The sequence below is a fragment of the Podarcis melisellensis genome (genome assembly GCF_964234715.1).
Source record: "Podarcis melisellensis genome assembly, chromosome: 3".
Classification (NCBI taxonomy): domain Eukaryota; kingdom Metazoa; phylum Chordata; class Lepidosauria; order Squamata; family Lacertidae; genus Podarcis; species Podarcis melisellensis.
The window spans coordinates 90,717,052-90,729,963 of NC_138530.1; the positions used below are offsets into that span (position 1 = coordinate 90,717,052).

At 41.9% G+C, this 12,912-nt stretch overlaps 1 protein-coding gene across 2 annotated transcripts in view; it reads left to right on the forward strand.

Moving 5' to 3' along the window:
• The window catches only part of NBAS (NBAS subunit of NRZ tethering complex), a 178,468-nt gene that overhangs the window by 126,090 nt on the left and 39,466 nt on the right, over positions 1 to 12,912 (forward strand). For both annotated transcript variants that reach the window (XM_081905888.1, XM_081905889.1), the window contains 4 exons: positions 2,245 to 2,321; positions 3,881 to 4,018; positions 10,406 to 10,635; positions 12,687 to 12,797. In XM_081905888.1, coding sequence (XP_081762014.1) covers positions 2,245 to 2,321; positions 3,881 to 4,018; positions 10,406 to 10,635; positions 12,687 to 12,797 — 556 coding nt within the window. The remainder of the gene's footprint in view (positions 1 to 2,244; positions 2,322 to 3,880; positions 4,019 to 10,405; positions 10,636 to 12,686; positions 12,798 to 12,912) is intronic.

Sequence of the window (12,912 nt, forward strand, 5' to 3'; positions counted from 1 at the left end):
TTTGGATAACCACAGAAATATGACAGAATAATTCTGTCATGGAAGTCTTGAATTGTGTTACTAAATTCTGATCTGGAGACAACTAGCATTGCTTTTTAATAAGAAAAAAAGAGTGCTTAGTGGATGAAAGAAAACAGGAAAAACCTAACAAAAATCTAGAGTTTCTTATGCAGTTTTCGTGAAAGACATGAACGTTTATTATTTGTTTTAGAGTAAAACCACATCACTCTTTGAAACCCAGGGCAACATGAAGCCTATGATCTGTATCTTCTGCCACAGCGTTGCACCAACTTGAGCTACACAGTGGAACCTTGGTTGTCGAACGTAATCCATTCCGGAAGACTGTTCAACTTCTGAAATGTTCGACAACCGAGGCGCAATGAGCAGTCAGCAATTTCAATGGAGAAAATGGAAAAACGCACCTCGGAAGCTGTTCAACTTCCGATGTGCATTTGAAAATGGAAGCATTCACTTCCAGGTTTTCGGCATTCCGGTTCTGAATCGTTCGGCTTCCGAGATGCTCGAAAACCAAGGTTCCACCATATTGGTCTAGCCATATTGCCAAGCCACTTTAGTGGCAGCTTAAGTGAGAGTGTGAGTTTGAGATAGATAGATAGATAGATAGATAGATAGATAGATAGATAGATAGATGATGGATGGATAGATAGATGATAGATAGATAGATAGATAGATAGATAGATAGATAGATAGATAGATAGACAGATTATTCCCCAGGTATTCTTGTCTGTGTCTATTTCCTAATGGCTTGCATCAATGTGGATTCCAATGTGAACACCAAAATGGTGTTCCCTTAACCATTCTCACAATACAGGGTAGTAAGAGTGGGAGGTTAATTTCCAAAATTGGAGGTGGGGGATGGGTGTCTCTGCAGCTCTGTTGCTATAGTTAAGGACTTGATATCTGCAGTTCCTTTCTGTCTTCTGCAATGGATGCTGTTCTAATGATGGCCTCCTTTCCTGCGCCAAATATCACTTTGCAGTGCTCTGTACCGATTTCCAAAGAAGTTTAGGATGTTAGAAAATTGAGATGTTTGTTGCTTTTAAGATGTTTGTTATCTTCAGATACTGTCAGGAATATAGGATCTAGTTCGAGTACCAGAGAAATTTAGCCTGCAATCATAAACACACAGTAAGATTTAAGATTGAGATGCATAAGATTGCACTCTTGGTTATGAATAGATACAATATTATATTTGAATTGAGGTCTTTGGTGTAGTCCAACAGCATCTCGGAGGCCTCACATTGCCACCCCAGAACTAGAGGGACCAGTGATCTGGCTTATTATAAGTCAGCTTCCTGTGATCAGCATGGCTTAGGAATAATTGCCAATGCTACTTAATTCCTTTCATTAGCTTAGGAATATTTAGCATCCCAGCCTGCTGCTGTGTATAACCATATATTTCCAGGTACACCCATAATTCTTCCATTGTAATGATTTGTAAAACGGCAAAATGCTTGCTGCTTTCTTCCTCGTGATAAAAAGTTGATTAATAATTGAGTCTCGTGGCACATAAAAAGCAGGTGATAAGAAATACAGATGTTCAGGCTGTAGGAAACAACATATTTCATGCTATTCTGCTGCCTGTTTTCCTAAACGTTCATAACTTACGTTGTGGCTGTGGTTTTACAGCCAGCCGATTTTGGTGCTGTAAATCAGCATGAGAGATGTTCCAGCCATTCTGTTTTAACATCTGCCACGGCACTATTTCATCTTGTTCTGATAACGCGTAAACACTTTGGCTGGGAGTTAAGCTAAAGCGGGCTTGCAGTTTTAATTACACATTATCTGTTTTTGGCCCCACTGATCAGTTCTTAATTGAATGCATGCAGGACACATGAATCTAGACAAAATAAAAAAATTCCTTCCAGTAGCACCTTAGAGACCAACTAAGTTTGTTCTTGGTATGAGCTTTCGTGTGCATGCACACTTCTTCATAAAAGAAGAAGTATCTGAAGAAGTGTGCATACACATGAAAAGTGTGCATGCACGCGAAAGCTCATACCAAGAACAAACTTAGTTGGTCTCTAAGGTGCTACTGGAAGGAATTTTTTTTATTTTGTTTTGACTATGGCAGACCAACATGGCTACCAACCTGTAACTAAAACACAAATCTAGAATCTTCAGAAATATAGCAAGTGAGGAAATTTCCAATCTTGGTATGTGGGAAGGGCAGAGTGGGATCAGTAGTTGAAAGCTTTTATTTTTTATTTTCCCCTGTTGCAGTGCTGTTGCAGCTGGCCAGTGAAGCTTTGCCAAATGACATGACCCTGTCCCTTGCATACTTACTTGCATTACCTCAGGTATGTTCACAGCTGAGATGTCTTCAGTCTTACAGTCAAACTTGACAGCTTGACAATATTTCACATATTTGCTTGGCTTCAGTCTGAATCCAGAAGTTCATGCCCTCCAACATTTCTCCAATGAAACTAGGGGCATCCTATTTCATTATTATTATTGTTGTTGTTGTTGCTTTATTTATACCTTATAAAATTTATACCCTATAAAACACTTTGAAAGTGGTAAAGTACCTTTGGTTTCCCCCCGTCCCCCCAGTTAGACCTGGCAGGGATCCCAATTTGGCCTGTTAGGCAGCTTTCCCAAAGCCCTGCCCACCCACTGCGCATTCAACATTTACCAAGTAAAGACACAGCTGCAAAGGTTGTGATCAGGAGCCATAAAATGCGCTCCCAGTTATTCCTTGGTGCCAAATGCAATGCCGTCTGGGGTTGGTTCTGCTTGAGAGCTCTCAGTTCACTATATTCTTTTCCACACCTTCTAAAAATGCTTTTGTTCAGGAAAGCCTACCCAGACATGGAGAAGTTGGGGTGGAGATGAGGAGAAACCCCTGGGGCTCTTTGAAGGGAAAGAATATATATATATATATATATATATATATATATATATATATATATATATATATATATATATATATATTCTTTCCCTTCAAAGAGCCCTTTATATATATATATATATATATATATATATAAAGAATATATATATATATATATATATATTCTTTATATGCAGGTTTTGGTGTCCTCGGGTGTCTTCCCGTGTAAAAGTTGGGGTGTCTAGGCGACGTTTCGACGAGGTCTCACTCGTCATCTTCAGGCTGGTGCTAATAGGAACTCAAACACTGAGATCCTGCTCTGTTCCAGTAACAAGAAGCCGAAAGCACCAGCCTGAAGATGACGAGTGAGACCTCGTCGAAACGTCGCCTAGACACCCCAACTTTTACACGGGAAGACACCCGAGGACACCAAAACCTGCATTCCTGTACCCGTGAAAATCTACGAAAGCATATTCTTTATATATATATATATATATATATACACCACACCCCCTCAACAGTATTTATAGGAACTCAAACACTGAGATCCTGCTCTGTTCCAGTAACAAGAAGCCGAAAGCACCAGCCTGAAGATGACGAGTGAGACCTCGTCGAAACGTCGCCTAGACACCCCAACTTTTACACGGGAAGACACCCGAGGACACCAAAACCTGCATATATATATATATATATATATATATATATATATATATATATAGTGTGTGTGTGTGTGTGTGTGTCTTCGAAATAGATGCTTAAAAAATAACAACTTGACATGCCACATCCCCTTCTCTTCTTCCCAGAGTACCTTCTTTGACACTGGTGTCTCTATCTCAGCATTCATAAAAACATAGAATGGTAGAGTTGGAAGGGTTTTGCCCAACGTGGGGCTCAAACCCACAACCCTGAGATTAAGAGTCACATGCTCTACCGGCTGAGCATTGAAGAGCAACTACTAAAGAGTTTGTTGGGCTTGCCATTGTGATGTTGTTTTAGCCAAGTTAACTCTCTCCTTTTTTTCCTTCCCAGGTGGTGGATGCCAACAAGTGCTTTGAAAAGCAATCTCCTTCTGCTTTATCTCTCCAGCTGGCAAGTTATTACTACAGTCTGCAGATCTACGCTCATTTGGCACCATGTTTCAGGGACAAGTGCCATCCCCTCTACAGGGTCAGTTTTCAGGAATTTCTTTTGCCCCTTAGCATACAATTTTTTTTTTTAATCTGCTATAAATCTGGTGCGTAAGTCAAGCCCAGATCAGGATCAGACCTGTTTTATTCCAGCCAAGTTGCCTATCGCCATTTTAGCTAGTGTTCTATAAACACAGAACCGCTTAATACAATGTTTGCCAGAATGGGTTATGTGCTTCTTAATTAATATTACCTAGCAGTTATATTTTTAAAAAAAGGATGATCATGAGCGATGCATTACTTTACTATGCAATGTTTTAAAATCAACCTTTTAACCTGTGGATTGGAATGTAGTCGGAGTATCTATTCTCAACAAATTACCAGAGACAATCCAGGAAGGTCTTCTCAACCTACAGTTGCTACCCTGGGCTCCTTTGGGAAAAATAGAAATCTAATAAATAATAGTAACTTTCCAGTTTCCTGGAAATTGGTAGGAGAATGAGTAAATCTGGAACTGTTACAGGTGTAGAGGCACAAACCTTGATGGCGAAGGATCAGCACATTTGTTTATTGCATACAGCAACTGTGTGCAGTTCTGAAAGCCCCATTTCAAAACAGAATGGTACCCTAGCTAGAACAAGAGACTACAGAAGAGAACAGCTAAACTGGATTAAGGGGACGGCACACTTTCTTGCCAACGAAAGGCTAAAAGCGTTTTGCTCAACACTTGATTCTATACTGAGCTCACGAGAAAAGCTGGCTTTTGGGTTGCTTGTTCTCTCTTAGGAATTTTGTGAACTGCAACATAAGCAAAACATAAGCATACTCCCATAAATGAAATACTTTGGGGCATATGCAGAGTGCACAGCCGAGTGTGCCAAAAGAACAGAGAAACACCAAATAGTGCTAGGAAGTGTCAGTTGCTGTATTTGGACTGTACAGTGGTACCTCGGTTTACAAACTTAATCAGTTCCGGAAGTCCGTTCTTAAACCAAAACCATTCTTAAACCAAGGCGCGCTTTCCCTAATGAGGCCTCTCGCCGCTGGTGCCCTTCCACCGTTCAGCTTCCGTTCTTAGACTGAGGTAAAGTTCGCAAACCGGGACACTCCTTCCGGTTTTGCGAAGTTCGTAAACCGAATAGTTCGTAAACAGGGCTGTTCTTAAATCGAGGTACCACTGTATAATGCAGTTTCAGTTACATTCAGTTGTAGATACAGTCTTTCCAGCAGCATGCAGTCTTCTTACAGAGTATGTTCTGGCCAAGGGCAGCGCCCAAGAACAAACTTGCCTTAAACACAATAGCATTTATACTGTAGATTGTGCTGAGTCATTCTCACATGCTCCCTGACTCATTCTCACATGCTTAACTAGCTACAGGTGCAGGACAAAACATACCCAAATTAAATAAGCATGCCGAAATTAATCCTTTCTTATCCTTTTTCTCTGCGTGCACAAGCCCCCTTATACATTAACAAAATATCAATCTAGAAATATGTAGTACAGCCCATATAACATTCACTGTATTTTTTGCTCTATAGGACGCACCGGACCATAGGGCGCACCTTGTTTTAGAGGGGGAAAACAAGAAAAAAAAAATCTCCTCCTCTCTGCTCAGCACCCCTTCAGCGAAGCGGAAGGAGAAACGGAGCCCCTTCCATTTCTCCTCCCGCTTGGCTGAAGGGGCACTGCACAGCTCTCCCTCTCTGCTGAAGCCAGGAGAGTCTTGCTCTCCTGACTTCAGCGAAAGGAACCTGAAGCCTCCGGAGCGCAGCGGGAACTCATGCACCGACTGTTCTCGCTCTCCAGGCTTCAGCGAAAGCAACGCAAAGCCTCCGGAGCGCGGAGGGAGCGCTCCCTCTGTGCTTCGAAGGCTTCATGTTGCTATCGCTGAAGCCAAGAAGCCTGCATTCGTTCCATAGAATGCACACACATTTCCCCTTAATTTTTGGAGGGGAAAAAGTGTGTCCTATAGAGCGAAAAATATGGTAGATTTGCAGCTCTGGGGTGGGTGTTTGGAGAAGAAAGCATGGCCAGGGGAAGGACTTTGCAATACGTCCCTGCTTTATATACCTGATCAGTGACTAGTGACCTGCGTTCTAAAACGTGGGTCTGCTGACATCACATTCTTTTTTTTTTTAAAGATATTTATTGTCATTTTCACAAATTTTATAAAACATAAAAATCACAAAAGACACACACACAAAAAAAATAAAAAATAAAAAAATGGATACAAAAAACCAAAAAACCACATATATAACTTCATTCCCTTATGTTCATGAAACTTACTTTCCCGACCTCATACCTCTCCTTACTGCATTCCATTCTCTAATTAATTCTCTTCAACAAATCCTTCCCTTAATTTCTATTAAAATTTTAAGCTTTCTTTTCATATATACATAATAATTACAGCTAGCAACCCCTTAATTTCAGAATCAACATCGTCTTAACATTCGGCAATTTTACAGTATTTCTTAAGATAGTCTTTAAATTTCTTCCAATCTTCTTCCGCCGTCTCTTTCCCCTGGTCTCGGATTCTGCCCGTCATCTCTGCCAGTCCCATATAGTCTATAACTTTCATCTGCCATTCTTCCAAGGTGGGTAGTTCTTCTGCTGCTGACATCACATTCAATAATAATAATAATAATAATTTATTATTTGTACCCCGCCCATCTGGCTGGGCCTCCCCAGCCACTCTGGGCGGCTTCCATAGAAACCAGAAAACACTAAAATATCATACATTAAAAACTTCCCTGAACAGGGCTGCCTTAAGATGTCTTCTGAATGTCAAGTAGTTGTTTATCGTTTTGACATCTGATGGGAGGGCGTTCCACAGGGCGGGCGCCACTACCGAAAAGGCCCTCTGCCTGGTTCCCTGTAGCTTTGCTTCTCGCAATGAGGGAACCGCCAAAAGGCCCTCGGCACTGGACCTCAGCGTCCGGGCAGAACGATGGGGGTGGAGACGCTCCTTCAGGTATACTGGGCTGAGGCCGTTTAGGGCTTTAAAGGTCAACACCAACACTTTGAATTGTGCTCGGAAACGTATTCAAGGCTGGCGAGCTTTCAGGCCTTCTGAAACTGCCCTCCAGTTCCTTGCAAAATCAAATGTTCCTTTTGCAAAGGCACCTCTCCTCCCTCTCCCACACTGCCACCATGGTCATCATGCACAGGAAAGAGGAAAAAGCATTCCTTCTTGTTCTCGAGTGCTCCAACTTCCCAGCAGTGGCAGGATGCAAGAGGGAAGAGAGGTGCTTTTGCCAACACACTGTGCCCTAGGAAGATATGTTCCCCTCTTCCTAATGCAGCGCTGCAATGGAGAAAGAAACTCTGAAGAGCTGTGGGAACTCCCACTCTGTCTGCTCTTCAGAGGAGAAGAGCAGAGAGAGTGCTATGCTTTTCCATCTCAACACTGTGCTGGAAGCAGAGCATTCTCACTCCCAGTTGTTAAGACAAGATTACATAATAAATTGATTAGAAGAGTTTAGATTATAATGTCTTGGCTTAATAAATCAAGATGTGAATGAGCCTTTTGGCCTTGTAGGCATGCATATTCTGAGCATGAGCTAGTAAACAAACCAAGATGTCTCCCGTTAAATATTGTTTCCTGTTTCATCTGAACCTGGGAACTACGGTTGCCACTTTTGGAAGAAACCAGGATAACGAGCCATGGTCTAAGTCGGCTTCATTTTTCATCCTATCTTGGTTTATTAAGTTTAGATATGATCATCTGAATGCAGTCATTGTGTTGGTTTGTGTGTGCCATTTTCCTGTCTCCCTTGAAAGGAAAGTTGGACGTATAATGTTGAACTATGGTGCACTGCTATAAATGCTTTGGGAAAGACTTTTTTTTAGAAATAGGAGCAAGTGTTAGGAAGACCAAAAAGAAGTTCCTTTTTTAAAAAAGTCACTTAAAAAAAAAATTAAAAATGAAAATTACACATTCTATTCCTGTGGGAGGTTTAGACCATGGGTAAGGCAGCAATTTTGTTCTAATGAAACTTACTTCTGAGTAGACAGGTATATGGTTGCAAAGTAAGTAAATTTTTAAAACACTTATTTCCAAAGGAACTAATTTAATACACGGCTAGGTAATTACTTTCCTTTCTCCATCTTGCTGCAATATGTATATCTTACTTGTCCTTGCCATTTATTTTTCTTCAATTGCCTACAATGGATTTTTTCAAAACTCAAAGCAATTAAGTTACAAGTTGCCCCTGAGAAAAAACAAGACACCTCTAGACGTTATTTAGAGGGAGTAGAAGGAAGCACACTAATATTTGAGTTCTTCCTTACCTATCTATTTAGAATATAAAGTAGGGAATACCTGATCACAAATTAGCAATCTCTCCATTTTTAACAGTTACCTTGGGGATTTGTTAATCTCTTTACTTTCTATCAAAATGTGCAATGCACAGCAAATGTTCACTTAAACTACTTTTGCTAATAATGAAGAAATATGTTTCCTTTTGTTAATGTTGACAAATATCTTTCAGCGCAAGTAGATATTGCATTGGTGCCCTGATTTGATTAGCCTCTGTTGTATAAACTTGTTATCTTGCAACGCCGTTTGTGATTAAATGTTTACCCTTCCAATATTCTCCTGCAGGGCTTGCCACGCCTTTTGCTCACTGATGCACACTTTTAAAAAATTGGAAACACGACATGCTTACACACTCAAAAGGGCCTTCTTTTAACATATGTAAAAGGAATCCAGTCTAAGACACTCTTTAATAGTCTAAGAGCAAACCAAAGGGAAGAGGTGTTCTCGGTCCCAAGCCAAGCCCCCAGGCCACCAAGCAGCTAGTAGGTTGGCTTCCACAGTGAAGCCTGGGCTCTGCCATGTCTAGACTGAGCCCCCAAGGCTGACTGTTGCTTGGTTGTAGCCCAAAAGTGCAGACTCTCCATGTGTTCCTATGTTCCAGGGACAGTTCCCAGGTTTACAGAAGCCGTCCTGGTTTCTAATTTGATCCCGGAATGTCCCACTTAGGGTGTCCCTATTTTGGAGAGTGTGGAGTTATCCAGCCCCTGAGCCATCTGAAAGCAGCCTTGTATAGGGAAGGGTTTTTTTTTTAAATGTTTTATTATGTTTTTATCCATGTTGGAAGCCACCCAGAGTGGCTGGGGCAACCCAATCGGATGGTTGAGGTATAAATAGTAAAATTATTATTATTACTATTATTATTATTGAATAGGATGTCCTTATTTTTATCGGAGAAATGTTGGAGGGCATGCAAGGGTCTCACCCACCTACCAGCCCCACACCATTCAGCCAACCACAACTGAGCTCCCTAGCAGGACAGGACCTTTTGTCAATTTTTAGCATGAGTAAAAGTCAGCTATATTCTCCCTGAGAAGAGCTGCCTGGGCAGACCTGCACTGTGAATGAATGAAAATTCCAATTGTTCTCAATGCAGAGATGCACCAAAGATTAGCCACTTCTGGCAGAGGGAGAAGAGGCAGGGCAGGACAGTAAATCATGCAGAGGAATAGTTCATCATCTCTCCATGGAGATTTGCCTCACAGGAGCCTTTTAGTCACTTCCCCTCTCTTCTAAGCACTGTAAGTGTATCCTGCAACACAGTTTAGGAATTACTGTTCTACTGCTTTAAAAAGAGGGGGCATTTCTGTGTACATGTGGCTTGAGCACATATATGCCATTCCCCCCCAAGTATGTGGACCCCCAATCTTGAGGGTCCAGACCCCACTGGTCCTCCCCGTGGCGGTGGAGGGCCCTGTAGGGCCTCACAGCCTCCTCTCAACACGCATGCAATGCAGTGAGCCTCCCCGTTGGTGCGTGGAACTCGGCACCTCTGCCTGCATCACGGTGGAGTAATGCGAATGTTGGACCTCGGAGTGCCAGTGTGGTGTAGTGGTTAAGAGCAGTGGACTCGTAATCTGGTGAACCAGGTTCGCGTCCCCGCTCCTCCACATGCAGCTGCTGGGTGACCTTGGACTAGTCACACTTCTCTGAAGTCTCTCAGCCTCACTCACCTCACAGAGTGTTTGTTGTGGGGGAGGAAAGGGAAGGAGATTGTTAGCCGCTTTGAGACTCCGTAGGGTAGTGATAAAGCGGGATATCAAATCCAAACCCTTCTCCTCCTAAAATACCACCAGACAAGTGGGTGGCGGCTATGGTAGTTGTAGTCCAGCAACATCTGGAGAGTCAGAAATTCCTCCATTCCTGGTAGAGAGAGGGAGGTTTTCATCTCTACCTGCTGGAGTGGAAAGTGGGGGGGAAGGAACACCCCGCTCGCTAGCGAGTAGAAATGATGTGCGTATAAATTCCTAAGTCCTGAACTAAAGCTTGGTGATATTTCCCAGATTGTTTCACCAGGCCACTGGAAAATGTCATGGGATGATGCTTATTTGATGAGCTTGGTTTGACGATTCCAAATACCAGCATGTGTTTTGTTTCAACCGATTCCGCAGGCTGACCCCAGAGAATTAATTCAGATGGTCACGGAACACGTTACCCAGCGCAGCCGTGCAGACTGGCCTGAGGAAATAGCAACCCTGATTAAACACCTGCAGTATTACAACGAGCGGCTCTTGGACTTCACTCAGGCTCAGATTCTTCAAGGCCTCGGCAAAGGGGTGGATGTGCAGAGGTTTACAGCAGATGGTCAGTACAAGAGGGAAACCATTTTAGGTCTGGCTGAGTAAGTACAATCTGCTCGTCCATTTATTTATTTATTTTAACGTGACATATTTAGAAAGCACTGACCTTTAGAAAGCCTTATTCGTCATATCGCTCGGTTTGCAAGGTTGTTTTTTTAATGGGATTCCTCACACCCCCACCCATAGTCATGTTTTGTCCAGCTGCGTGGATCAATAAATAACAGAGTATTGTTCCTCTTTACCCTCTTTCATGGGCTCTAGTAGCCAGTATTCCATTATTTGAGACCCCTTGGCCAATAACACGTTTTGAACTACACAATGGTCCCCCCCCCCACATACACACTTCAGATGTGTGTGTATCTTGTGTCTTATTAATGTAGATTCACTTGAGTGTCTCTTATCATTCATATTATTTATATATTGTTATTTATGCATGTAGCACTTCACGAAGATTGAGAGACTCCCAAGAGGCTTAAAATCGTAAGGCACAAGAGAAATATCGTAGGAATATATTGGTTATTCTGTTACATGTTTGTTTCAGTCCCCCTGTGGCTTTCTCTACATGGGTTTTAGCTTCTTTATTAAACTAGAAGTCAAGTAGCTTGAAAGGCATAGAATGTAGGTTTCAGAACCTACAGTGCTTGAGAATCCTTACACATTTTTTAAATTCAGTGTTAGTCAAAGTGGTGCCTTCTGGATGCTTAGGACTGCAGTTCCCACTACCCCCAACTAACAGGGCAAATGATCAGGGATGATGGAAGTTGTGGGTCCACAACATCTGGGCGGCCACCCCTGTTCTCACCTATTTTTCTTGTGCTGCAATCTCAGGTCCAGGAAGCTTTTGTTTTCCCTTCAGAGATAGGTAGCTACTTGTGGTCACAACTGATACAGTGGAACCTTGGTTCTCGAATGTCTCCATTGACGAACGATTCGGAACCCGAATGCCAAAAACCCGGAAGTCATTGCTTCCATTTTCGAATGCACCTCAGAAGTTGAACATCTTCTGCTGCGTGTTTTTCCATTTTTTCAATGGACTTTGCCAACCGCCCATTGATCTTCGGTTTTCGAACATTTCAGAAGTTGGCGGTCTTCCAGAATGGGTTACTTTTGAAAACCGAGGTTCCACTGTAGAGAGTCCAAAGATAGTTGTCCTTTTTAAAAAATATATATTATTATTATTATTATTTAAACGTGTTTACCACCCTTCATCAAAAGATCTCAGGGCAATTAACAGAATAAAATAGAAGATAAAGCACAGTAAATAATTAAATCAAAACAGCAACATAACAACCCACCCCCCTTCCCACAGATACATTTAAAAGAATGTAGAATGTTAATCAGCCATAAGCCTGGTTAAAGAGGAACAGTCTTGCCTGGTGCCTAAAGGTGTATAATGAAGACATCAGCCGAACCTCCCTAGGGAGAGCACCCCGCAAATGAGGAGCCACTAAAGAAAAGGGCCATTCTAATGTTGTTTTCAGCTTTGAGCAGGGGAATGTTCTGAACTATAGCTTTAGTTATTCACAAAATGGTTAGCAGCAAGGCCACCAAACCCTCTGAAAAATGCTTGGCTGTCCAGGGGCTTGGTCAAACCTGATACCTTCCATGTTGCTTAGCATTCCTTGACATCACATGCTCAATAAGAGGAATTGTGAGATGGGAAAAGGAATATGAGTGTTTATGCCCTGGAGGGACTTTGATAACAGTTAATAGTTCACCTTGCAATTTCATGATTCTTCTGTATTAAACTGATGAAGTTTTCATGCTCAACTACATAAATAATGCCCTATGGTTCCAAACATCAACCTCCTTTACTCTTAATAAAGAAATTGATGAAAAGTGAGTGTTGCTTTTTCCCTTTTATTGTTTTTGAAACCTCTCTCTCTGTGAATTCATCACTTTCTAATATATTATACTTTGGGGAGAAATGAAAGATGGTGAAATTATTGCTGTTGGGCCTGCTTAGGGAAATAAGACGTGCCAAAAAATGATCAGTTTTCTTCCTTAAACAGTTCTCCTTTTGATTATATCCTAGAAGCCTAATCAAACAGGCTTCCCCCCCATAATGTCTTTTATTGTTTCTCCTTAACAGAACCCTTGAAGAAAATGTGTATAGGATAGCTCTTTCCTTGGCACAACGGTACAATGTCCCGCTCTGGGAAGTTTACATGACACATCTGGAATTCCTTTTCAGTGACAGCGGGTAAGTCCAGCAACTCATTCTACTTTGCTTACCATTATTGCTGAGAGCCCAAGCGGGATTTAGCCGAGGCAGAATTCAAAAATAAATAACACAGTGCAGCAAAATAGAAAACGCC